The sequence below is a fragment of the Pelodiscus sinensis genome, chromosome 8 (genome assembly GCF_049634645.1).
Source record: "Pelodiscus sinensis isolate JC-2024 chromosome 8, ASM4963464v1, whole genome shotgun sequence".
In the NCBI taxonomy this organism is placed as follows: Eukaryota; Metazoa; Chordata; order Testudines; family Trionychidae; genus Pelodiscus; species Pelodiscus sinensis.
Genome location: NC_134718.1, coordinates 45,904,098 through 45,929,438, shown reverse-complemented (window position 1 = coordinate 45,929,438; position 25,341 = coordinate 45,904,098). Strand labels below are relative to the sequence as shown.

At 39.3% G+C, this 25,341-nt stretch overlaps 1 protein-coding gene across 4 annotated transcripts in view; it reads left to right on the top strand.

The window, feature by feature from the left end:
• Positions 1 to 25,341, top strand: part of INPP5A (inositol polyphosphate-5-phosphatase A) — a 424,043-nt gene that overhangs the window by 272,903 nt on the left and 125,799 nt on the right. For all 4 annotated transcript variants that reach the window (XM_075935229.1, XM_075935228.1, XM_075935230.1 and 1 more), the window contains 2 exons: positions 5,747 to 5,799; positions 12,911 to 13,030. In XM_075935229.1, coding sequence (XP_075791344.1) covers positions 5,747 to 5,799; positions 12,911 to 13,030 — 173 coding nt within the window. The remainder of the gene's footprint in view (positions 1 to 5,746; positions 5,800 to 12,910; positions 13,031 to 25,341) is intronic.

Genomic DNA, 25,341 nt, shown 5'->3' with positions numbered 1-25,341 from the left:
TTTCATTAATTATAAAGAGAATAATACATCCTACTCAATCTGCCTTGGGACAGTGAGAAAATCATTATATTGACGCTGAAAAATGAAATTGAAGCATCATTCAGTTTTACTTCAGTTTTACTGAAAGGAATTTTTTTTGTAGCTAGTATGAACATAATTATAATCTAAATAGATTCAAAGAATTCAGTTGGCAAAGAATAAAGTAGTAGTATGATTTATCACCAGTCTTAATTGAAATGGAATCTGTGGCTCCTGTAGTTAGATTAAAATTCAAATACAATGATTTCAAATTACTGTATATTTGAGAGAACAAAAAAAGCAGTCATGTAGCACGTTAAACACTAACAAGATAGTTTACAGGCAGTCCCCGAGTTACGCGGATCCGCAGTTACTTATGTCGGATCCGCAGTTACGAACGGGGCTTTTCTCGCCCCGGAGGACGGGAGCGGCGGGGCGCCCAGATGAGCCGCGGTCCTCCCGCCCGCATTCTCTGGGGCGAGAAAAGCTGCTCCCCGTCTCCTTGGTCTGCTGGTCAGACCAGGGAGATGCGGAGCAAAGCCGCGGAGGATGCCCGCAGCGGGACAGCCCAGGCACGCCGCGGCTGAATCAGGATGCCTGGGGCAGAGCAGCTGGGGTGCTGCTGGGTTGCTCCAGTAGCGCCAAGGAGCTGCTCTGCCCCAGGCGTCCCCAAGTCAGCCGCTGCTGAAACTGACCAGCGGCTGACTACAGTAAACCTGAGGCAGAGTTGCTCTGCCTCCGGCTTCCTGGAATCAGCCACTGATCAGTTTCAGCAGCAGCTGACTTGGGGACGCCTGGGGTTCTTAAGTTGAATCTGTATGTAAGTCAGAACTGGCATCCAGATTCAGCCGCTGTTGAAACTGATCAGTTTCAGCAGCGGCTGAATCTGGACGCCAGTTCTGACTTACATACAGATTCTACTTAAGAACAAACCTATAGTCCCTATCTTGTACGTAACCTGGGGACTGCCTGTATTAGGTGATAAGCTTTCATGGGGCAGACCCACTTCTTCAAATCAACTTTTGTCTATCTGTCTAGTCAAGAACTCCCCATAAATGGTAAGACTTAGGACTACCAAATTTCGTATTCAGCTTTCTTTTATCATAACTTAAACCAAAGTAAGAGTTTGGATTCCTAGGGAAACGGGATGTGCCTGGAATTGGATTGCTTCTCATAAAACCATACAGAAAAGAGACAGAATCACCAAGCAGGTGAAAGGGGATGTCTGGGGGCATCCCCCAATCTGAAACTGCTCCATACCCGAGCATCTCAATCCCCCAGGCCCTCTTTATTTGTATAGGAACATTGTTGGCTGTTCCTCCTTATCAGGGAGTGAAGGGAAAGTGCACAATTTCATGCATTCCTCACTATAACTGGGGAACTCAGGGGTCAGATGAGCTTGGACCTGCCTCAGCTGGGGGACGTGACCCATCCCCCAGCTGTGCGTGCTGCAGCCGCAGCAGCCATGGAGAGGTGTTTCTCAATCTGGTTCCAAACTGCTGTGGTGAGAAATGGCTGGGGTAGTCCCCTCTTGCTGGGGCAGCCTGCATACTGAAACCGTCATCCCCAGACCCACCCCAGAGTAATGATTTTAAATTATTTAATATGTACATTTTCATTTTATTTTCCAGAAAACAAAAATTAATTGAGTTAAGGACCAGAGCAACACTGGGTAAATCTTCAGGTGGAAAATATCTAAGTAAACCTTATTCCATACTGATGGTTTTCTAGTAAATATTTACAACCCTGAAAAAGCTTTCACAAATTAGATATCTTAGTATCCATCAGGATAAAGAAGAACTCTTCAAAGCTAATTTTATTAACATATTTACAAAAGCTATCAATGGACTAGAAAAGTGGTCTGGAATGCCACACTGCTAGCTGAAATTATGGAGACATAATTCAAGTTATAAAAAAAAAATAGAAGAACAATTTTCATCGTGCAATGTGTCCATATTAGCAAATATAAACAATGAGACTTTGGATAAAACACTGTATTGTTAGGCAGTGTTCTTGAAGTTGTTACTATTTTCAGTTGAACATTTCCTTGTTTTTCCAATTGCTGAATCAATATAAAGCTGATGAAACTATATGAAATGTATGAGGATGCCATCAATTCTCCCTAGCATGTTTCATCCAAAACTGTTCTTTAGTTAATCTGCTTATTTGAGATCTGTTCAACAGATGGGATTGTTGAATTCAGATCTTGTATATATGTATTTTAAAAGAATACTGTCAAAGACTGTAGACTAGAAAGTGGATTCACTTTTTTTCTCTTACAATTATGTAGATTATATAAATGTATATTTTTTCCAAAACAAATGCTTAAATAGTCTTTTACTTTGAACAAAGTACTGGGAACTTGTGTTAAAAGAAAAGATTCCTATAAGTTGAACCTCTGTAGTCCGGCACCCCCAAGACCTAACCAGTGCTGAACTATGGCAAGTCAATATTGTCTAGCAGCATTATCAACACTTTCATTGCTTACTAGGCTCTTTAGGAATAAATTATAGCTAAGTAACAGCCCAGAGCACTGAGAGCCAGGACTGGTGGCTGTGAACAAATTTTATGAGCCCAGAGGAAACTTGGCAACACCCATGCTAAGTGGACATCTGGCTAATTAAAATCATGCCAGACCACAGATGTTGCCAGACCAGAGAATGCCAAACTAGAGAGGTACAACCTGTATAAAGAAGTAGTTTTCACCTTCTAGCTACTAAGTTCTAGTTATTATTTAGTCAATACAGTAAATATTTTAAATGTATCTCTGTAAACTGTTTTGAGTATAAGGAGGATTTTGTTGGAGTTGAGGGGACCTTAGTAAAGGGACCGTGTAATATTTTCATTCTTCTTATTGGTTACTGTTGGTTTATTGCCACAAGAATTAGGGAGGTAATATTTTTAAATGATCGAATTGCCAGGAGGGCAGACATACTGTCAAAGAGAAGAACGTAAGAAGTGGTGCTCATCTGACAGATAATGAGCAAGTAGTCTGCTTTGACTTTATGTATGCACTGTTGTAGACATATTTGTCCTGGATATTAGGGAGACAAGGTGGGTGAGGTAACATATTTTATGGGACCATCTGTGGTTGATGAGAGAGACAAGCTTTTGAGTTGCCCAGAGCTCTTCTTCAAGTCTGGGGAAGGTACTCAGATGGTCACAGCTAAATACAAGTTCCCATAAATAGCTTAGTGTAAGTAGTTAGCCTATATTCTGTGAGACTATTCAAGGGAAAGTAGATCATTAACACCCTGTAGTCGTCATGGGGCAAAAAGGGAAGGTTAGTGATTACAATTTTTGTAGTATGTCATAAATCCAGTGTCTTTATTAAGACTGTGATTCTTAGTGTCTAGCAAAGTTGTGAATGTACGCTTGCAAGATCATCTTTTGAAAATGTTGTGTTGGTTTCCTTGGAGAATAAAAGACTGATAGGTCAAAAAAAGTGATTGCTTTTTGAAAAGTATTTGCCAACAGGGAATGCAGTCTTTTGTCATTTTCCTGTATGAGTTGATATGAGAAAGCAGTGATTATCTGGTATCTCCCACAGAGTTACTAGGGCATGTAGTGCACAGGAAGAAATACACCATACATTGTGATTAGGTAGCTAGAACCAATAGATCTTGAAAAGGGTGGAGATATGTCTGCAGCTTTTGCATGTGTCTGAAAGGACTTGGTGCCACTTTGATTTGGCGGTTCCTGGTATGTAGGGAGCTTGCTTCTGATAAAGATGACGTTCAGGAAAGATTTTGGGATGAGTATCCATCAGTTATTGGTTGCAGTTATTTGATGATATGCTGTATATGGGTTCCACTGTGTGCTTGTGGATGAAAGCTATGGGATTGGAGGGTTTTTATTTGTGTAAAGAAGCAGGTTCTCTTGGTGCCTTTTGGTACTTTGGAATTCTTTAGCATCCACGGGTAGAGTTTTGAGGGTGGATGGATAATTTCATCTAGTGTAATATCCTTAGTAAGGAGAAAGGAAAGCATCTTGCATGATATAGGTCAAAAGTAGTATATACTGCCTCTTGAGAGGCCAGGGGGTTATTACTTCGGTTCTGAAGGATTCTGTACTGTGGTTAATAGTTAATTTGTTATAAGTAGTTGCAGTCACAAAATCATAGGCATCGTCATTTAAGTACATCTGGGGCAATGAAGAGTCCAGCATCACAGTCACTGGATCAGTATATAAATGGGATTCAAAATAATGGCTTTTTAAATGTAATTAATTTATTTTATTTTTTTTTGGTATAGCAATTTAGGACCACAGCTGAAAGAATTATTTTGCTATGCCGGCAGTATTATACCTTGGCAGTAGCTGATTTATATTTTACCAAGGATGTTGCTGTTTTTATGAATTTATTCTTATACTTCTCATTTAAATTCACTTTAATTTTTATCAAATTATTAGGTATGCAGAATCTGTGGAAAACATACAGTTTTTAAACCAGCCCATTAATTTAAATTCAATGTAAAATTCTATGATGCAGCATCACCAGTTAGTTAAATCTACAACCAATTAAGGCAACAATTGGTAAGAATTGGTTGATGTTTTTTTTTAGGGATATGTTTATTCTGAAAGTAGTTAAGGGGGAGGGATAGCTCAGTGGTTTGAGCATTGGCCTGCTAAACTCACGGTTGTGAGTTCAATCCTTGCAGAGGCCATTTGGGGCAAAAATTTGTCAGGGATGGTATTTGGTCCTGCTGTGAAGGCAGGGGACTGGACTCAATGACCTTTCCAGGTCCCTTCCAGTTCTAGGAGATAGGCAATCTCCATTAATTTAATTTAAAGTAGAAATGTAATAATCATTTCCCTGATAGTACTCACTTATCTAAAAGTGACTCCATTTTTTAAAAAAGCGACAAGGAATCCTGTGGCACCTTATAGACTAACAGATGTATTGGCATATAAGCTTTTGTGGGCAAAGAACCACTTCATCAGATGCTTCACGGGGTAGCCGAGTTAGTCTGTACAGGATAAATTTAAAAAACAGTAAAAGGTCTGGTAGCACTTTATAGACTAACAAAATATGTAGATGGTATCATGAGCTTTCATAGGCACAGCCCACTTTTTCAGATGACCCAGGTCATCCATTTTTAAGTACTTTTTGCAAGTTTATTCTTAAACTAATGAAACAAAGAAGTAAGCAGTGCATTTTAAGTCCTTCTAATAGGGAATAATATTTTATTTTGATCCTGTTTGTGTACAGGCAGTCCCCGGGTTACATGGATCCGACTTACATCGGATCTCTACTTACAAACAGGGTGAGGCAACCCCGCACTAGCTGCTTCCCCCCCCCCCAGCAGACCAGGGAGATGCGAAGCTAGCGCCCCCCCCCCCCCCCCCCAGCAGACCAGGGAGACGTGGAGCGGCTTTTCTCAGCAGACACCTCAGCTTGAGAATAAAGGACTGAGGGAAGTGAGGTGTGGGAGAATAAAACTGAGCTCTGGAGAAATGTTTGGCTAGAGTTTCCCCTATAATATATACCAGTTCCGACTTACATACAAATTCAACTTAAGAACAAACCTACAGTCCCTATCTTGTACGTAACCCAGGGACTGCCTGTAGTTCATAGTGCACTTTATTTAAACGTCATATGGGTTGTTTGTTTTTTGTCCTCAATAAACAGTTTAAAAATATTCTCTTGTAAATACATTTAACCTCTTCAGACACTCCCACCAATCCTTCATATAAATTGACTGATTAAAATTGCTTATTTATTTTTCAGTGTAAATGGTCCAGAAAAGGCTTCATTCGAACAAGATGGTGTATTACTGATTGGTATGTTGTATCCTATTAAGTTATTTATGGTTATCTTTATTTCATGTATATTTTCTGGGAGAAACGTTATGTATATAACTTATTTGCTAAAAAAAATGACAGTTCATGCTAAGCTTTATTATATGCATAATAATGCTCAGTAAATGGTAAGTGACAAGTGGTAAAACTCACTTTTATAAATGTCATGATACATGATGTCTCCTGTTTCTATTAAATTATTATTGCTGCACAGGTCTTTAAATATAAATATATTCCGTTAAAATGGTGAATATTTAAGATATTTTACAATCCTTTCCTTTTAAGAGTGCTTAGCAAAGCGTGACTTTGTAGTTGTGTAGCCGTGAGATGAATTAGTAACTTATCCTAAAATAATGTTACTTAGAAAATAATTTAAACAGTTGGGAAACTAAGTACGATATAATAAGACAAACTGTATAAAAGTTCAGAGAAGACAAATTATCTGGACCTACTATCAATAATGTGACAAACTATTTTGTGATCTGTTTGAAAAATGTGGGACTCTGACAGTACTTGACTATCAGTTGTTTGTATTATATCACGACATGATGATTTGTTCAGATGTTGTGATGATCTGGACTTTAACTGGGTTTAAAAAAGAACAAGATAAATTCATGGAGGTTAGGTCCATCAATACTTAGTAGACACAATGGGTAGGAATGGTGTCCCTAGCCTCTGTTTGCCAAGAGCTGGAAATGGATGACAGGAGAGGGATCACTTGATGATTACCTGTTCTGTTCACTCCCTCTGGGACATCTGGCATTGACCACTGTCGGAGGACAGTTTACTGGGCTAGATGGATCTTTGGTCTGACCCCATATGGCCGTTCTTTTGAGATTGTCAAACCCAACTGACTTGTGTTTTATAAGCTTATAAGAGAGTAAGACATGTGAACTAACATTCACTCTTACGTTAGTTTTGCAGTATTTTTTACTTGCCATTAGTTTTTAAAGCCCAGCATTATTGTGAAGAATGGCTATTGGCTGAGGAATGGGTCACACATCTCTGTGACCTAAAGCAGAGAAGTTTCAGCATGGGTTTCTATAATTGCTATATTTAAGCTTGCTTGCTTGCTTATTGGCACATTTCTTTATTTGTCTTCAAAATTTATAAGCAGCGCAAGGGACAAAATGGGGAAGAAAAAATGGTTAAATTTCACCTTCATTTATCCAGGAATAAATATTTGGCTCAGAAAGAGACACTTTTCTTTCTCACGAACACCAAATGTATGTTTCTGATTGTTCAAGCTGTTAGTAAAATGCTGCCTTAGATATGGCAGATTTCAGGGAGAATTTACTGGTTGTTTCTGATACAGTTTTGGGTAATGAAAATGGAAAACCTTGGTCTAAATATCAAGGGTGTCCATTAAATTCTAAAAAAAAAAAAAAAAACATCACCAACAACACAGAGTAAATGGCTTCCAGTAGGTTGAGGCATGGTGGCTGAAGCATTTGACTGCTGTGCCTAAGGCTGTGGCTTGAGTCTTGCCCAGTCTCATGCTGAAGGGCTGCCTCTAGTTCACCCCACTGCAGGATGAGTTCACGGAGATGAGAATTCCAAAGAATCAGCTATGAGAACTGGTGTGCCTTAAACTGCACCAGCCTGGTGAGCAATCTATGTTTTGAACTTGTGGGGGTTTTTTCCAACCAAACATTGATGTCCAAGATCATTACAGTATTACATATACAGCTCTTTTCTGAGAAGAAGCAAGAAGCCACATCAGCTATTAACCTTGTTTCTAATGGTCATCTGCACCTGAAGCTTCTTTAGTAGATAGTTTATCAGGTTTTTTTGCTTGCATTAATTTTGTTAACTCTCTGATATCTGTGTTTGCAGCACCTTTGATCTAGATTTAGGATCCTTTATAGCAGCGGTGGGGAACCTTTTTTGGGTCGGGAGCAGCTGACCCACCGAAAAAACAGTTGGGGTCCGCACACAAGTAAGGAGCAAAAAAAACAAACCGTCACTGATGTGGCCCCCAGGTGGGAAAAACACTCTTCACAATCTCCAGAGCCTTGGGGGGCCCAACTTAGTAGATTTTGTGTGCTCCAGCATCATGACAGGGTAGTCAGGGAGGAAAAGAGGCTGGAGTGCCAGCACAGGCTTCCCAATGTTGGGGAGGAACATGAGTCTCCGGAACCGGATCCAGGCAAGCCAGGGGCTGCATCCTGAGGTTCCCCTATGCTGCTCGATATTACCTAATTTTAAACACATGAATAGTCTCTTTGAAGTCAAAATGTGTGTACTTAAAGTTAAATAGGTACTAAAGTGGCTTGCTGAAACATATCCTTAATGAGTAATGTTGACAGAAGAGACAAAGTGTTTATGTAGGTCATATAGATTTTGAAGTCACATGGGAAGTTTTTTAAATCACTGAAGCTGTTTATTTTGCTTATATGCAAATTATATCACAGGTTGGACCTCCCTGGTCCGGCTCCCTCAGGACCTCACCTGTGCTGAATGAGGGAATTTGCTGGATCGGGGAGGTCACTTGCCACCGGCCTTCTAGGACATTGCCCCTCCTTCCAGCTGACTTTGCTCCAGCTCTGCTACTACAGGGCTTGGGCTTGGCTTTGGCCCGCTTCTGCCAGCCAGCTGGGGCTCTCCAGGGACAGAACTTCCCAGCCACTGATGCCCTGCTTCTGTCAGGGATGGGGCTGTATGGCTGCCCCACTGGGTTGGGGGTTCCATGGCCGCCCCACTGCTACTGTGTCCAGCTGTGGTTTCCCATGGATGGGGCTCCATGGCTTCCCCACTGTGCCACGTTGGGTTGGGACTCCACGGCTGCCCCTGCCGCTGCAGCACCCAGCTGGGGCTCTCCAGGACAGTCCTGATGGTGGGGTTCCCCGCCACTGGACTTCCAACCAGCTCGTACTCCCAAGCGTGGGGACTCTGGTCCAGCAACATCCTTGATCCTGCCGGACCACAGATTTTGCCAGACCAGGGAGTCCCAGATTTAGGAGGTTCAATCTGTATTAATAATTATCTCTATTGGTACTGGAATTTGTGCAAAGATACTGTTCAAACACAGGAGAGTCTCCGCTCCAGAAAGCTTGAACATGGTTCCCATCTTATGATGGAAATAAACAGAAAAAATACTGACTGTATTCACCAAACTGCCTTCACAGATCCCTACTCTTAGAATCAAGTGTTCTATTGTATGGATACAGAACTGGAAGATGCAATAAGGCTGTAATAGGGTAACCATATACCACAGTATATGAGCCATCACCACAAGGAAGGAATTTCAGCCCTGACCCACAAGTTGCAGCTTTCCCATTAGCCATTGTGTTTGAAACTGATGATGTCCATCCACATTTCCTGTGTTCTCTAACTCTTTACTATAGTTTTTCATGTATGATGTTGTTCAAAGATGGTTACAGAAAACAAAAAGTATTTTTCTCTTCTTTGGATATTTACAATGTGTAGCCATTTCAGATTCTAAAAGGAGAGTGTGATTTTAAACTGTATGACAAAATTGCAACTGCAGTGTTTCTAAGGGGGTGTCTAGACTACATGGCTCTTCAACGGAGCCACGTAGATGAGGCAGGATGACAAAGGGAAATGAAGCTGTGATTTAAATAATCACCTCTTCATTTAAATAAAAATGGCCACTGCTCTGTGCCAATCAGCTGTTTGTCGGCACAGCGCAGCAGACTAGACGGGGATCTGCCGACCCCAGAAACCTTTGTCGTCAGATCCTTTATGCCTCATGAAACAAGGCTTACAGGATCTGCCGACAAAAGGTTCTGGGGTCGGCAGATCCCTGTCTAAACTGCTGAGCTGTGCTGACAAACAGCTGATCGGTACAGCACGGTGGCCATTTTGATTTAAATGAAGCGGCGATTATTTAAATCGCAACTTCATTTCCCTTGGTTGAATAAACTAATCTACATGGCTCCGTCGACGGAGCCATGTAGTCTAGACGTACCCTAAGTGATCAATGTTGTTCTCGGTGGCTGTATTTATCATATACACATTAAGTGGCTGAGCACTTGGTGAGAAACAAGGGAATGGCAGTTTCCTCCTTAGATAAACTCTGCTGACCATAAGTTAGGCAGGCAACTGTCTGATGAGTTTAATGCTTTTTAATGTTCCTGAATCCATGTGACACACCATGTGACTCCAAGGATGGGGCTCTTTTATGGAATATGTGTTTATAGAACACCAATCATTAGTAACTAACCAAGTTTTTCTTCTTGCCTCATGATGGACCCCACGGTCTGCACTGCTGCCTTCTTGGGCTTCCTATTTTGGGGAACTATGATGCTTTGTTTAGAGAAAACGTTTTTCAAGGATCGGTACAGAGTAAATAATTGTAAATAATTAAAAGTAAATTATTTACTTTTATATAACTAAAAGTAAATAATTGCTTAAGGGATTGGGCTATGTGGCTGAATGATTTTATTAAACTTTACATTGTGCATAATTTTCATAGAGCTATTTTCTGCCTGTGCTTTAGAGGGCCTCTTCATAGAAAAGGGCAAAAATGAAGAAGCTCCACAAGCCTTTGTGTGATTTCTTTAAGGCAGGGGTGGGAAACCTTTTTTGGGTCAGGGGCTGCACACAAGCAAGAAGTAAAAAAACAAAAACAAAAAAACCTACACCCTCACTGACGTGGCCCCCGACTGAGAAGGAGAAAGACTCTCCCCACTTGAAATGCTAAGGAATGGCTTCCCTTCTATAAAACTTGGAATGTCATGGCTCCCATTTCTGCTTCTCGGCCTTAGCAAATAGTTCCTTCAGCAGCTTTTCTCTGAGTAGAGAGACTAAGGATTTGTCTACACTGAAGTTAGAAAGATTAATTTCCAGCTCAATTCGACATATGCATTGCTAGCTCTGATTAGCTAGTGCAATCAAAATAGAAGTGTAGCTGAAGCAGCATGAGCAGTAAGAAGAGCTAGCAACCCCAAATATGATCCATTTGAGGCCTCTCATATATACTTGGACAAGTTAGTCCCCTGCTTGCACCATCCTGGCTACACTTCTGTATTTAACACATTACTTCAGTGATGAATGGGATGGTTACTGCCCTTTTTTGTACATCCCAGCCATTCAGTTAACTGAATTGCCTGCAAGGGTTAAACTCACAGACAGTGGGTCCTAAAGAGTCTCCAGGAATGCTAAGGAAGCAGGAAGTGTTAGCTGGAAACCAAAGAAAACAGAGTGTGAATTTTTGAATGGGAAGCAATGATCTTCCTGCTACAGTCTGTGTGTGACCAGAGCAGAGCTGGATTGAGCCAGGAAAAAGGCTGGAACATAAGAATGGCCATACTGGGTCAGATTAAAAGTCCATCTAGCTCAGTATCCTATCTTCTGACAGTGGTCAATGCCAGATACTCCAGAGGGAATGAACAGAACAGGGAATATTCAAGCAGTCCCTCTACTGTCAGCCATTCCCAGCCTCTGACGGAGTCTATGGACACCATTCCTACCCATCCTGGCTAATAGCCACTGATGGGCCTAATCTTCATGTATTTATCTAGTTCCTTGTTGAACCCTGTTAATGTCCTGGCCTTCACAGTATCCTCTGGCAAGGAGTTTCATGGACTGACTGTGCGCTGTGTGAAGAAAAATGTCCTTTTGTGTGTTTTAAACCTTCTACCTATTAATTTCATTTGGTGACCCTTAGTTCTTATGTTATGGGAACAAATAAATAACTTTTCCTTATTCACTTTTTCAACACCAATCATGTATAGACCTCTCTCCATTCTGAAAATTTACCTTTGTTTCCTATCTTTTAACAAGTCATCAGTCCATGAAAGGACCTTCCCTCTTATCCCATGACCGCTTACTTCACTTAAGAACCTTTGGTGAGGAACCTTGTCAAAGGCTTTCTGAAAATCGAAGTATGCTGTATCCACTGGATCTTCTTTGTCCACATGTTGTTGACCTCTCTCAAAGAACTGCTGTAGATTAGAAAGTCATGATTTCCCTTTACAGAAAGCATATTGACGTTTTCCCAATAAATTGTGTTCATCTATGAGTCTGACAATTTTATTCTTTACTATAGTTTCAATTAGTTTGCCTGATATTGATGTTAGACTTACCGGTCTGTAATTGCCAGATCACCAAGTTTCTGTGATACCAGTCACTCTAGTTCACCCATCTTATTATTTAGACTTCTATGGTGTTGTATAAGCACTTCAAAAATTTGTCACTTTTTATCTGTTTGCCATTTCCTGATGTGTTACTCTTTTTCATTTGATTGCTTCTCATCTGATCTGATCCATACTTTATCATCTTCTATCCTCTCCTCTTTACTAGAACATGGAGAATCTACCCTAAGAGATTTCTCTGTCCGATCCAGATGCTCCTCTGCAACTGATAGCTTTCCCTGTCCCAGAAAGCTTCCATTCTTAGGGCAGATAAGCTGCAATAATAGGGAGAGGGAAAGGAGGAAGAGCCGACAAGGTTTACATAAGCACGATCATTTAGTTTTTTATGCATAAAGCTTGTGAGAGAAAGGTAATTCTAATTTGCAGAGGATTTTAATATTTCAAGATCTGTTTTCATTTAATGAGGTACAAAACCAAAAATTCCTTTGAAAGGGAATAGAACACCAACTTTAGGGCTGTCTTCTCTGCCTGGAAGCTGCCTAAGAGCCACAGACCGTGGAAACTCTGGGGTCTCTATTAGCCCCCTGGGTAGGCAGGCAGATGAGCTGGCAGGAAGTCAGGTAGGTTCCGTCAGATCATCAGTGAAATCAGACCATTTTCACAAAATGTTTCAATTTAGCTGAATCTCTAAAACACTGTTTCACCTTAATTTTTCCAACCAACTCTAGTTATCCCTGTCATGTTACAATTTGCCCAGTTTGTACCTCTCTCTGTGAGCTGTGATTGAATTCAGTGTTTCTAATTGTGTGTAATACATAAACTTAAAACAGAAACCTTAACTGTGGTCAGAATGGTGCTACTCTGTGGAAATATCTATTATGATAGTATAACTTTGCATGGTCGGGATGAGTAAATATAAGTCGCTGTAGAAGTGAATATACAATGTTGTGCTATGGTGTTGAATGCTGAGCTGTTTGCTACTAATGGGTTTTTTTTTCTTTTATCCTAATTCAGTTTTTTTTCCTTTGTCATAGTGCCTTTGACTTGGTAAACATTCATCTTTTCCATGATGCTTCCAACTTAATTGCTTGGGAAACAAGCCCATCGGTTTACTCAGGAATACGACATAAGGCTCTTGGTTATGTACTTGATAGGTATGTATTAGACTCTGTTAGTCTCCCTCATCCTCCTCTTCCCCATAGTAGTTTATAAAGGTTATGATAAAAATTACTTTCTAGATATAGTGAGATTTTTATTCTATGGTCCAAAATAGAGTCCCACAGCATGCTTTTTGTAGCATTTTCCTGCACTTGAAAAATTGTACTTATAGAGATGAAAATACACTTTTATAAGAGTTGAGAATGTTTTCACATGGATCAGATCAGAGGTTAGTTTGTGGTGTTGATTATTTTAAAATAAATTAAATTAAAATACATTGAAAAAAATGTTAAATGTTAAAACACATTTGAACAGCAGTCTCTGTGTAGCCTCAGGAAAAAAGTATATTTTTTAAAATGTAAGCACATCCTAATAAGCACACCTTTTTCATCCCTAGTCTACACAGAGGCTGCTGTTCAAATGTGTTTTAATTCAAGATATGTTACTCTCAACACAAGCACTTGTGTACACTAACACCTAATCTGTTTGTAAAAGAGAATGCATTATTTCTACAAAGCTGCTGCAGCTATTGATAGCACCATAGTCTATTAAAGTTCTAATAAAGTAAACTCAGTTCACTAGGCAGTGCACTGTCGGAATATGCTAAAGAAACTATTGATAATCTCCGTGATACAGGCAGCTATCAAGAAAAGATTATTTATATAAGGACATAGATGTATCTGCAAATGTTTAGGCTGAAAGGAAGAATGTTTATAGAGGAGAAGCCTGAACTGTCACACCTAATGATTCTTCTGTAAGATTTGAATGTTTCTTTTATGAAGTATTGATTGACTTCATGTTTCCTAGAGAAATAGAGACTAAAAGTTTCTCTTTAAAGAAGTTTCATCTGCAGTGTTATCTATGAAATAATGGTGATTCTGTCAAATGTAACTTAACTTATTAACTTAACTTAGAGGAATCTCTTTAAGCAATTGAAGATAAGTTAGGAATAATTTGACATAAGGAGTGAATGGATTCTTCACAACATGGTTCTTTTCATGCCATTTTTTCTTTTTTTTTCTTCACATTGAAAATTTCTCCTCTTCAACCACACATGCAGGCTTTCTGAGAGATACCCATCACCCTAAACCCAACCTTCCCTCCCTTATTCCTTACAAGATGCATCTTTCCATACTCTGACACATGGGCAGCCGGTATGATGCGGAGGAAGACACTGCGGGTATGTCTACACTACCCTGCTAGTTCGAACTAGCGGGGTAATGTATGCATACCGAACTTGCTAATGAAGCCCGGGATTTGAATTTCCCGGGCTTCATTAGCATAAAGCCGGCGCCGCCATTTTTAAAAGCCGGCTAGTGCGAACCCCGTGCCGCACGGCTACACGCGGCACGGGCTAGATAGTTCGAACTACGTAGCCATTCTGAACTATCTGTACTCCTCGTGGAACGAGGAACGAGGAGTACAGATAGTTCGGAATGGCTACGTAGTTCGAACTATCTAGCCCGTGCCGCGTGTAGCCGCGCGGCACGGGGTTCGCACTAGCCGGCTTTTAAAAATGGCGGCGCTGGCTTTATGCTAATGAAGCCCGGGAAATTCAAATCCCGGGCTTCATTAGCAAGTTCGGTATGCATACATTACCCCGCTAGTTCGAACTAGCGGGGTAGTGTAGACATACCCTGCCTTCCTAAAACATCAGCCTGGCCCTACCCACATGCCACCCCCAGAACGTCTGCTGTAGGCAGTCTGGGAACAAAGTGTTGCTGCCCCCAGCTCTTGCCCTCCCTGTGTTCTGGGGCTGGGGACACGTGCCACCTGCCCTCCCTGGGGGCCCGGGAGGCTGGAGCTGCATGCCACCCCACCTTCCCTGTGGGGCAGGGAGGCAGGTTGGCTTCCATAGGGGGTGAGGCCTCAGCAGTGGGGGTGGGACTGGTGGCTTGCCTCCCCCATCACTGCCTTCACCAATCACCCATGCTCTGACATAGGGTCTCCCCAAATTTTCCCCTTCACCCTCAAATAAACAGTTGTCTGGCATCAGTGTGGCCTTCTTTTTCTCTCTGGGGGGGAAAGAAAAGTGCATTCTAGCATATGTTAATTAGCATGTTCAAAATCCTAAAGCAGACAAGGTAAGTAGTAGCATTAATGCACATTAGTTGAGGTAAGCCATAGACTCCTCAACCAGATAACTTATGTTAAAACTTCGTTTGCCTTGACCGTAGGATTGGAACGTTCGCAAATGTGATAAAAATAAACCTTTTCTCCTAGTGAAGAATAGGCCTCTGTAAATATGATGACATGCTGCTATCACTACCTCTCCTTTTAAGCCTCTATGTTTCCCAGTTTGCCTCCCCACAAATCCTGGGACCTCACATCCCTCCTCTCTCCTCCATTAAAAGCTTCTATCAGTCACCTCAGTCACCCCACACTCTTAGCTGCCAGATGATTCCGCTCTTGACAGCCTATGTTTTGGTTGATATTAACGCAGAGTGAAGAGCTATAATTAAGGCACTACCAAATTCACATCTGAAATAATGAAAGTTATGATTTTCAAATTCTGTGACCATGAAACTGGCTAACATGGACTGTGAATTTGGTAGGGCCCTTGCTATGACAACTTACCGGCATTTCAACAAGGCATGCTGTGGGATTCCTCCTGTCAGCAGTGCCAAAGTGGAATGTATGCCACAGAGAATGAACTTGAAGAAACTGTCAAAGCCACATCTCTTCAGAAAATGTTGTGTGAGGTAACTTTATTTAATCCTTAACATACTGGAGAGCAGCCTAAGAATGTTACTATATGGGATATCCAAGTTCAAAGTGGCAGATACTGAGTGTGGCTTATGCATCCCTCCCCATGCCATTGCTTTGAGAAGCACTGGACTGATAGCCTTTAGGGATATAAAAGTGTAACTGCTTAAACGGTTATCCAATAAGCATCAGTTTATCGGTTTCCGTTGCGGTTACACATCAGTTCCCGGGGAGCCAGCTGTCACCCAGTACTGTGGGATCTGCAGCAAAAAACTATACTGTAGAGCCTGCAGTGAAGCTAACTCCCTGGAAGCGGGGCTAGCAGCCAGGAGCCAGTGCACCCTGGAAGCTGGCTTATAAGCCTTTCCTGGCATGTACAGATTCCCAACTATCAGCTCCACTACTGGGGAGCTGGCTGTAATGCAGGCTCTGCAGTATAAAGCTTATCTATAAGAGCCCACCGTGCTTGTAACCGCTATGATTTTTAACAGTTACATGGATTACATTTTTAAATGATTTTTTGTGTATCCCTATCAGCCTACTAAGGAACCATTTTAGGTGCAGGGGCAGGGAGAGGTGAATGAGCAGGGGAGTTGGATGGAATAAATGGATATGAAGATGAGATGATGTTAAATAATCCCCATTCCTCCACCCCAGTGTTTCCCAACCAGGGTTCTGTGGAACCCTCGGGTTCCGCAGACCATCGTCAGGGGTTCCACGAGATCGTGGAATAAATAAATAAAAAATTTGAAATATCGCTAACAATTCCAAATATCCCTCAAAATATTGCAGGAATTTTTGTCCGGCAATTGGCAATACTGGAGTAATCTTCGTATACTACCAACTGCCTCTTTGTTTTGGTCAGTTCATATCTACCCAGAATTCTCCACGTTTCTAGCCTTTTCTAGTACACGTTATGGTCATTTGCTATTTTGTAGATTTGTAGTCTTTGCACAGTTTTGTAATTAATATTTTTACCAAAACTGTCAATGTTTTCATGTATCTAAAATCTCACCTACGTAACAGTATTTTCATGTGGTTGTCGGAAAAAAAAAGTGTAAGTATATGAAAAGAAGGCGCATCTGTGAAGGAGAGGACAGTGAAAATGAATCAAAATTATCAGAGCCAAGTACGAATGAAACAGAAAGAGAAGTGACTGATAAAAAAATCACCTTTACAATGACAGTTACTTGGCCATGGGTTTTACATGGACTGGAGATGAAAATTGCCCCATTCCATTGTGCACTGTTTGCGGGGGGAAAAACTAACACACATAGCTATGGCAATAATTTAGCTTGACAATAATTTAGCAGTAATTGAATTGCGCTCCCCGCTGACAACTTTTTCTGGCCAATTAAACGTTTTCATAGGTAGGGGTTCCTGAGGATATGAAAAAATATTTTAGGGGTTCCTCCTTGGGAAAAAGGTTGGGAATCACTGTTCCACCCCAACAAAGATTGGTCTGTGCTCAGAGACTGGTCTGAGATTAAGGGTGACTCGTAGTCAATGAACCGGTTTCTCACTCCATCATTTACACATAAAGTTCCCCATTGCATTGAGATGCTGCATACACTATCATCCTCTGTAGGGACTTCTCTACGTAAGAATAATAGTTTGTTTCCTTTAGAAGGTGAATAGGAAATGGAAGCAAATTTAAATATGCAGAATAAAATATCTTTTTTATGTCGGCAATATTGTGCTTTTTTCCCTACTTTTAGATTTGCATTGAAAGGTGTTTAAAGTACAGAATTGGATTATAGATATTTTCTTATTTAGAAAATATAGTAACCAAAGTCTTGCTTATGTCTCCAGGATAATTTTCATTTAGCTAAAAACTGACCAATATATTTTACAAAATATTTACATATGTGTGTGTGTGTGTGTGTGTGTGTGTGTGTGTGTGTGTGTGTGTGTGTGTGTGTGTGTGTGTGTGTGTGTGTGTGTGTAACCCACACACCTAGTGTGGTTCCCTGTCCCATGTAGTGGCACTCAGACCACTTACAGTGAGAGATAAGAACAAGGGAGCACAACCTACTTTTCCACTATACACCAGTAGGGGGTAGATAGGAAATGCTTTAACATTTAGTGTGTCAGTCTCACTTTTAGGAGGGCTGGAGAAGAGAAATTTAACTCTTTCTCTCTGATTCCATTTTTATCAGAGTAAAGCAGTTAAATGGGTTTTTTAAAATAATGAGCATTTTTGATGTAATGTAATTTTAGTTGGTTATGTAAATTTAGAAGAGGTACTTTGAATTAATGAGCTAAACCTCAGTGAGTTCTAGATCTGCTTGACTGGGAGTGTTTTAGCTAAAAAATATTAACTATATTGTTACAGTACCCCAAAAGGTAAGATATTTTTTCCTTTGTTTTGTTTTGTTTAATTATTTCTGTCGATCTTCTCTTTTGTTCTGCATTAAGAAACAAAAACAGAGCTAGCTGTATTATTTATTGCTTGTTGCTACAGGACTCTATGTGCTTCATTTAGCTAATTTTGGCTTAGGACCTCCCACGATGGCCTGGCAAGGGTAAGGAAATGAGACTGTAGTATTAGTGTTAACTGTGGGTCAAAGATGTCATGATGGTATATCATTAAAATGTGACATTGCCAAAAACTGCCCTAACTCCCCTGTCTTTAGAAAAGAAAACCTTCCATTTTAGGTTGCACTACTACTGTGGGTTTGCATTCACATGAATTGCTCATTTTGAGAGAGCAGCGAGCCGCAGATCCGGACCTCCATAGTGAAATGATGGGCTGACTAGCACAATAGAAGAGTTCTGTAAGAGCAGTGAATAATGGGAAACCCTTTTCATGGGCACTGCTAACCTTTTGGCAGCCACCAGCAAACTCTATTCTGATCTGCTGATTGGGGAGGACAATACACTGAAGCTCACTTTGAATGAATGCTACCACCAACAGTGTCCCCATTCAGAAGGTTTTGGGAACCATCTTTGACCATTGTCTGCCATCACTCCTTCAGACAGTAGGAAAAGGGAAAGTGAGAACATCTATAGGGGGGAAAGTACTTCTTTTCTTGGTTTTAATCTCTCTTTAAAGCTTCATAGATCTACATTTCCAGCTGAGCTACAGGAGCTATGCAGTGTCAGATAAACATAGAAGAGACAGTTTTCAAGACAGGCCTTTAAATCCCCTCATCTGCATGAACTAATAATGCAGATTTAGTGCTGTTAAAAACAGAGGCTGATAGTCTTTTCCTCTAAAGCCTTTAAACTTCTAAAAAGCATTTAACAGCAATGCAGTCCAGACTCAGTGAACAATACTGAGAAGGGAAACAGTTTAATGAGCTAAACCTTCAGTGAATGAAACAGAAACACCTTCTCACAGTTGATGTAAGTGACTGTGGGAGTAAATGAACCACAGTTCTGTCCTCTGTGTTTCTCTGAATATCTGTGTTTCTCTGAATATCTTTATAAACATTAATTATCAATAGCCTCATTAATGTGGAGTTCGCATAGCCAGAAGATTCTCTTATGCATGAATTAAATGTAATAGATACACGTAAACATTAAGTAAATTACTTGAATGTTTCCAAAGTTCTTGTTTACCACAAGTATTACTTTATACCAAAGCTTTAGTGTATAGACATGAAGCATGTCAAATATCTTTAAATTATAAACTTTTTAAAAATGAAAGTTGATGTTAGAGGTATCTAGAAATGTTTGAATGATTGTGTAGTAACTCAGAATAAGGTTTTTCATGCAAATATATAATATTAGAATAGTAAACAGCATAAGAATAATAGGGTGAAGAGAATGTGCAAAGGGAAACTGGAGTACATGTTTAATGTGTCATACTGCCTTTATAATTCAGTGACTGTGAGGAAGGCAGAATTATCGTGGACTCTTTGTAGACTATATATAGACAATTTTTTTCTCAGCAGTCTAAATTCTTTAAGGTCAATGCTGTTACTTTGGTTTTAAACTGATATAACAGAAACTGAATTTACTACATATGCTTCAGCAGTAAACATTGGAAAGCTGCTTCCCTTCCCAGATTGGATAATGTACTTGCCTAATCATACCCCCATCTTCACAACAATTACGTCTTCATAACTTCTAAATTTTAGGAAAGTAAGTTCATATGTGAAATAGGGAGAGGGACATGCAGGTAACAATGTAGATCACAGACTTCATGCACATGCTGTAGTTCATGCCAACACAAATATTTTATTTATTAATTGGTTTTTTTTTGTCTGCATGAATTTAGACTACTTTTGAGTCATATCCTATAGCATAAGGATTACAAGAGGGTGGGTGTTCTTTATGAGTACTATATGAGAGTCAAATAAGAATCAGGATGTGAGATAGCAGCTTGACACTGCTGTTCTTGATGTGCCAACCTTTGAAACTTCCTGAAATTATCCAGACCATTCAGATCCATGAAATGAGCTTTTTTTTTTTTTTTTAAGGGAAAGTGACAGTGCTCTTCTGTTTTCCTTTTGAAATGTTGCCTGGCCTAGTTCAACAGAAACATTTTTACATTACAACTGTGAAATCTTGGCATAAAGCACCTCTTTGTGCCCTTCATTATTTTCTCACAAATATAGTCCATTGTCACATAGCTGAAGTTAATTTGATCAACATTGGGACATTTAACTTTTATGTCCGGTCAAAGGAGCTGTTTCATGCTCATTTTGGGTATTCAAAAGAAATGATTGCCAGAAAAATAATGTTACTATTAACAATTCAGAGCAATTAGTTTCCCAGGGAGAGGCGATGTGATGCACAGGCTTCACACAACTATTCTTTGTCATTTTATGGATGCTCATCAGTCAACTGTCACATCTTCTCAAAGACCCCTCCAATCTAAATGTTTCTCTTTGGGCTTTTCCCAGAACTAGCAGCTGAATAAGGAAAAGAAAAGGCACTTAGTTTCTAGGCAAAGGAAAACTTCGTTCTAAAGATCTGGGTCATTTGAGAAAATTCTAGGAGTAGCCAATATCATTTACCCCCCGTTTTATTCCATACATCTCATTTTTGCAATACTTACTTTAACAAGTAAAAATTCCAACTGCTACTTGCATTTTGAAGTTTATAATGAAAATTTGTCATGTGCCCAAATAGAGTGTAGCCCCCAGGCAAATAAACCATCCATTCAAATATCTTCTAGCCTGGATTTAACATCCAATGTCACATTCAGAAAGGCAACTTTTCATTAAACACATTGGGTCCATCTCATTAATATTCAGTCTCTTCTCCCTCCCGCTCTTTAAACTAGGGTTAAGTGCTCTCAAAATTAGTGTGTTTGTATAATATGTTCCACAAAGAATAAATCCAACAAAATTATCTTGTTACTTTCAACCTGTCAGATAAAGTCAAAGGCTGGGGACTTTTTTCCTCTTGTTTTCCCACTGGCTCAGCCTTTTACATGTCTGACACCCTGCGGCAAAAAATTAACTAATGAGGATGATTTAGATAACATACACACATGAGTCTGGAATTTAAATTGGGTAGAATTTTCAGCAATTTTTACAACTGAATTACATGACAAATCTACAAAGTTATTTTTTTCAAATAGAAAACATACATTTATATTCTATTTCTAAGGATACATTCACACCAATTACATGCATATGTATAGTAGATGAAGCACAAGATTTTAAAATTCAGGGACACATTCTTTGACATTCCTGGATTATGCAGTGTTGTTTTCATCCTGAGTCATCTTATTTATTATCAGTGTTCTCTGCATATGTGGGGGAGGGCTGACTAAGTGGCCCCTTTATCTCACAGCCACAGAGCAATGCTTCCAGACAGAGGTCATTGGAAGGGTAATGGTGGCAAGCTTCTGCCTCATCTTATAACCAACCTGTGAATGAAAAGAAAATTTCAGTGTTTCTGTTTCTGTTCTAATTTCACAGGGTTGTTTTTTTTGTTACAATTATGTAAATGTGCATTAAAAATAAAACCAGCATTGCAAGCCATGTGGGATCTAATTAGGGGACAATCAGTCAATATACAAAAGTTATAACAGCTTTTGCTTGCTTTGAGATCTGTATTTTTAAAAAATAGTAACTGCACATGTTATGTAGGAATAGTGCTGAAATACTTGGAGCATTCTGTGTTATATTTATGGAGCTAGATCAGAAGCATGGGAATAAATCATGGGAGAGACCCTTTAAAAAAAGAGAAACCTTCATAAGGATTCCCAGAGGAGTTTTCCCAATCATTTTGATGACAGAAGAATTTTCTGCATCATTAAACTCTCAGCAGTTTGACTCTCTAGCTTCACATGGAATCTCTGAGATCTGCTAGAGGTTTGGGGCCATGTATGATGAAACATGGTTCTGGATTCCTATAACACTCATGGCTGTCATTGCTCAATTGATATTATAGTGCCACGGTTTCCTCCAGTGGCAGCTGTTCCTACAATACCATAATGAGACAGTGTCTTCCTAGCAGAACCTATGTAGCATTCTATCTAGTTGGGTATAAACATATTGGCTACGTCTACACTGGCCCCTTTTCCGGAAGGGGCATGTTAATTTCACAGGTCATAATAGGGAAATCCGCGGGGGATTTAAATATCCCCCGCGGCGTTTAAATAAAAATGTCCGCCACTTTTTTCCGGCTTTTAGAAAAGCCGGAAAAGAGCGTCTTCACTGGCCCCTTTGAAGTAGGAATAAGATCCTCCGGAAAAGGGCTTTTTTTCCGGAGGATCGGGGCCAGTGTAGATGCTCTTTTCCGGCTTTTCTAAAAGCCGGAAAAAAGCGGCGGACATTTTTATTTAAATGCCGCGGGGGATATTTAAATCCCCTGCGGATTTCCCTATTACGACCTGTGAAATTAACATGCCCCTTCCAGAAAAGGGGCCAATGTAGACGAGCCCATTAAGTATTGCTTCCATGTGGGAGTAGTACGTCCATAAATTTAGCACTGATTGAGAAGCAAAAGGGTAACATTTCGTTTAAAAAAAAAAAAGAAAAAATAACTACCTAAAAACAGTAGCAATAAACTCTTAATTATTTAATCCATTTGAATAGTCTGTCTCTTGCATGTACAACCATTCTCACAACATGAATTAGGTCGTTCTTAATTGGAGGGTTACTTTAATTTGTTTCTTGGAAAAAAAATTCTTAGGTTGTATGAAGAAAATTACATGCACATCAGGCTAAAGGTGACACTAACTTGAATCAGCATTCATAGTTGTTTGTATCTTTCAATATGTTTTACCATGTTCGTAGTTATATCTTCCAGGATCACTGATTGGATTAAACATAATTTATAACAGCTGCTGTTTCAACCTTTATTCATTTATATAAAAATGAAAATAAATGGCTCTTGTGATGTTATATACAATCCACTAAATGCAACCTGTAAAATGATCAAACTCTGTAAAATGATCAAATGATTTGAAAATTATAAAATAGAGAGATGGTCCTGTTGAAGTCAATGGAAGCAGACTCAGACCTTAAAGGAACATCTTTCAGCATTTTCAGCATCACAGTAAGATAGGGATTGCCATATGAATAAAAAGCATGGCTTGTTTAGTCTTGTATCCTGTCTCCATTGCTGCCCAGTTACAGCTGCTTCAAAGGAAGGAGCAAATCTCTGCTAATTTATAACTACAGGTAACAGGGATATGAGAGAAATTTGTTTCTTGTTCCAGTGATGTCTGCCATATCCTGAAGAATGAATTTATATGCTTACTAATGTAACTGTCTTATATGGCCTCATTGGTGTAGTATTAACTAATACAGTAGAATTAGCATCCAGTAACTTTGGATGATGATCCTGTTGGGCCAAATCTTCTGCCAGACAGAACTGTGCAAAGTGATTTTAAATCTGCCGAAATGTGAAATGCGGCAGTTGATGATTCCCCAAATATAGGAGAATCCTGAGACTAGAAAAGAAACAGATGGAACTTACGTAAGCTCTGTCTACCTATCTTTCTATTCATCTCATAGATGAATGTATATCCTCATCTTGTAATATCTTCCAGAAGTTTATTAAGTTACATGATTCCATACTGATCACCATTCCATACAGATCACAGATCACTGGTCTACTTGGGGTTAATTTGGATCTCTTCTAGAACAGGGAAGACCTGAGGGTAGTTTAGCATTACCTTGGCCTTCCACCCTTTGTTCACCTATACTTCTCTTTCTTTTCAATCCTGCTAATTTTTTTGCCACAATAATATTCGGCAGCAGAGAATCCCAATGTTTATTTATTCTTTGAGTATTTCCATTTTTCAATTTTAAATTTGTTGCTTTTATTTTAGTGGAAGATCCCTTTTGAAAGGGTACAAAGGTACACTTTATGTTTCTTTATTAATCATCATTTTACAGGCTTCTATTATGTCACTTTTTTTGTTTCCTCTCTTAATTAATCTAGTGTAGTCTAATTTTTTCAACAGTGGTGAGCACCCAAACAGTTGGTGTATTATATACATACTGTTGATAGTCTATACTTCTGAATAACAGGTCACTAATCTTTTTGAGCCCTCTTCATATGAAAGATTTTTCCACACCTCTAGTCATTTTCAGTACCCTTCTCTGGCACTACATAATTTGAATGTTGCTATGAATTGTCCTAATTTTTGTGATTAAAAATGGATGGGATGTGTTGAACTTTAATTAAATGGTTGGGGAGCAACAGAAAAATTAAGGATTTGTTACCGTAAAGAGTTTTATAAGATACCTCTGTAAATTATATCAGTGTTACTTTTTAATAAAAATTTTTGCATAGGAAGCATACAGCAATACTGAAGAGTTTGGAGGTACAGTGGAAGTAGTAGCATTATTTAATTATATTGTAATATTGGTTCCTAGAGAGGATATGCAGTGTCTATTCTCTGATCACTTCCAATAGTATCACAATAAGGTAAAGGTATAATTTGCAGTTCTGACGTTCATGAGGTAGTGGACTGAAATTCCATGCTGAAATATTATGTAGATCATTTTATGTCCCAGTTTACAGGTATGTCACAGTATTTTTTTGTTTCACCCAGTCCTTAAATATAGGGTTGCTATGCTTACTATGTATATTAAGACACATTAGGAGTCTATCCTCCATCAATGAGTAAATATAAAATTTATTAACACAAGAGTTTCACAACTTATTTGGAAGGGTTTCAATCTCCCATGATACAATGGAGATCAATAACAAAATTATTCAGTTTCTTGATGCATATTTTTTTACATCTGATAAAGAGAAAGAGATTTCCTTATAACTTAACCTCAGTGTGACAGAATTGTGTTCTACTATCGTAAAATTGACAAGTACTTACATCATTATACATGGCTGCTATTATATGAGGTGAATGTCAGTGTCAGGTAAGTTCATGGTTTTGTCAATATAATGAAAATACTAATCAAATACAAAAAAGTCACAATTTTCCAGCTCTTTAAAATTTATTTTTATTGCCCTTCTTGTAATCCTTTCTTTGGATTAAAATATTTATTATTGATGTGGTCTTTGTTTTAAGCTTAATAGCTACTGACATGATAATTAATTAAAAATACAACATTTTTTGCCCAAATGGCACTATATTGAAATTAAAAGTGAACATTACATATTAGTTAAGCAACCCTGGCAAATGCCTTAAGTATTAAGATGATTGCCTTAGCTTCTTGACAAC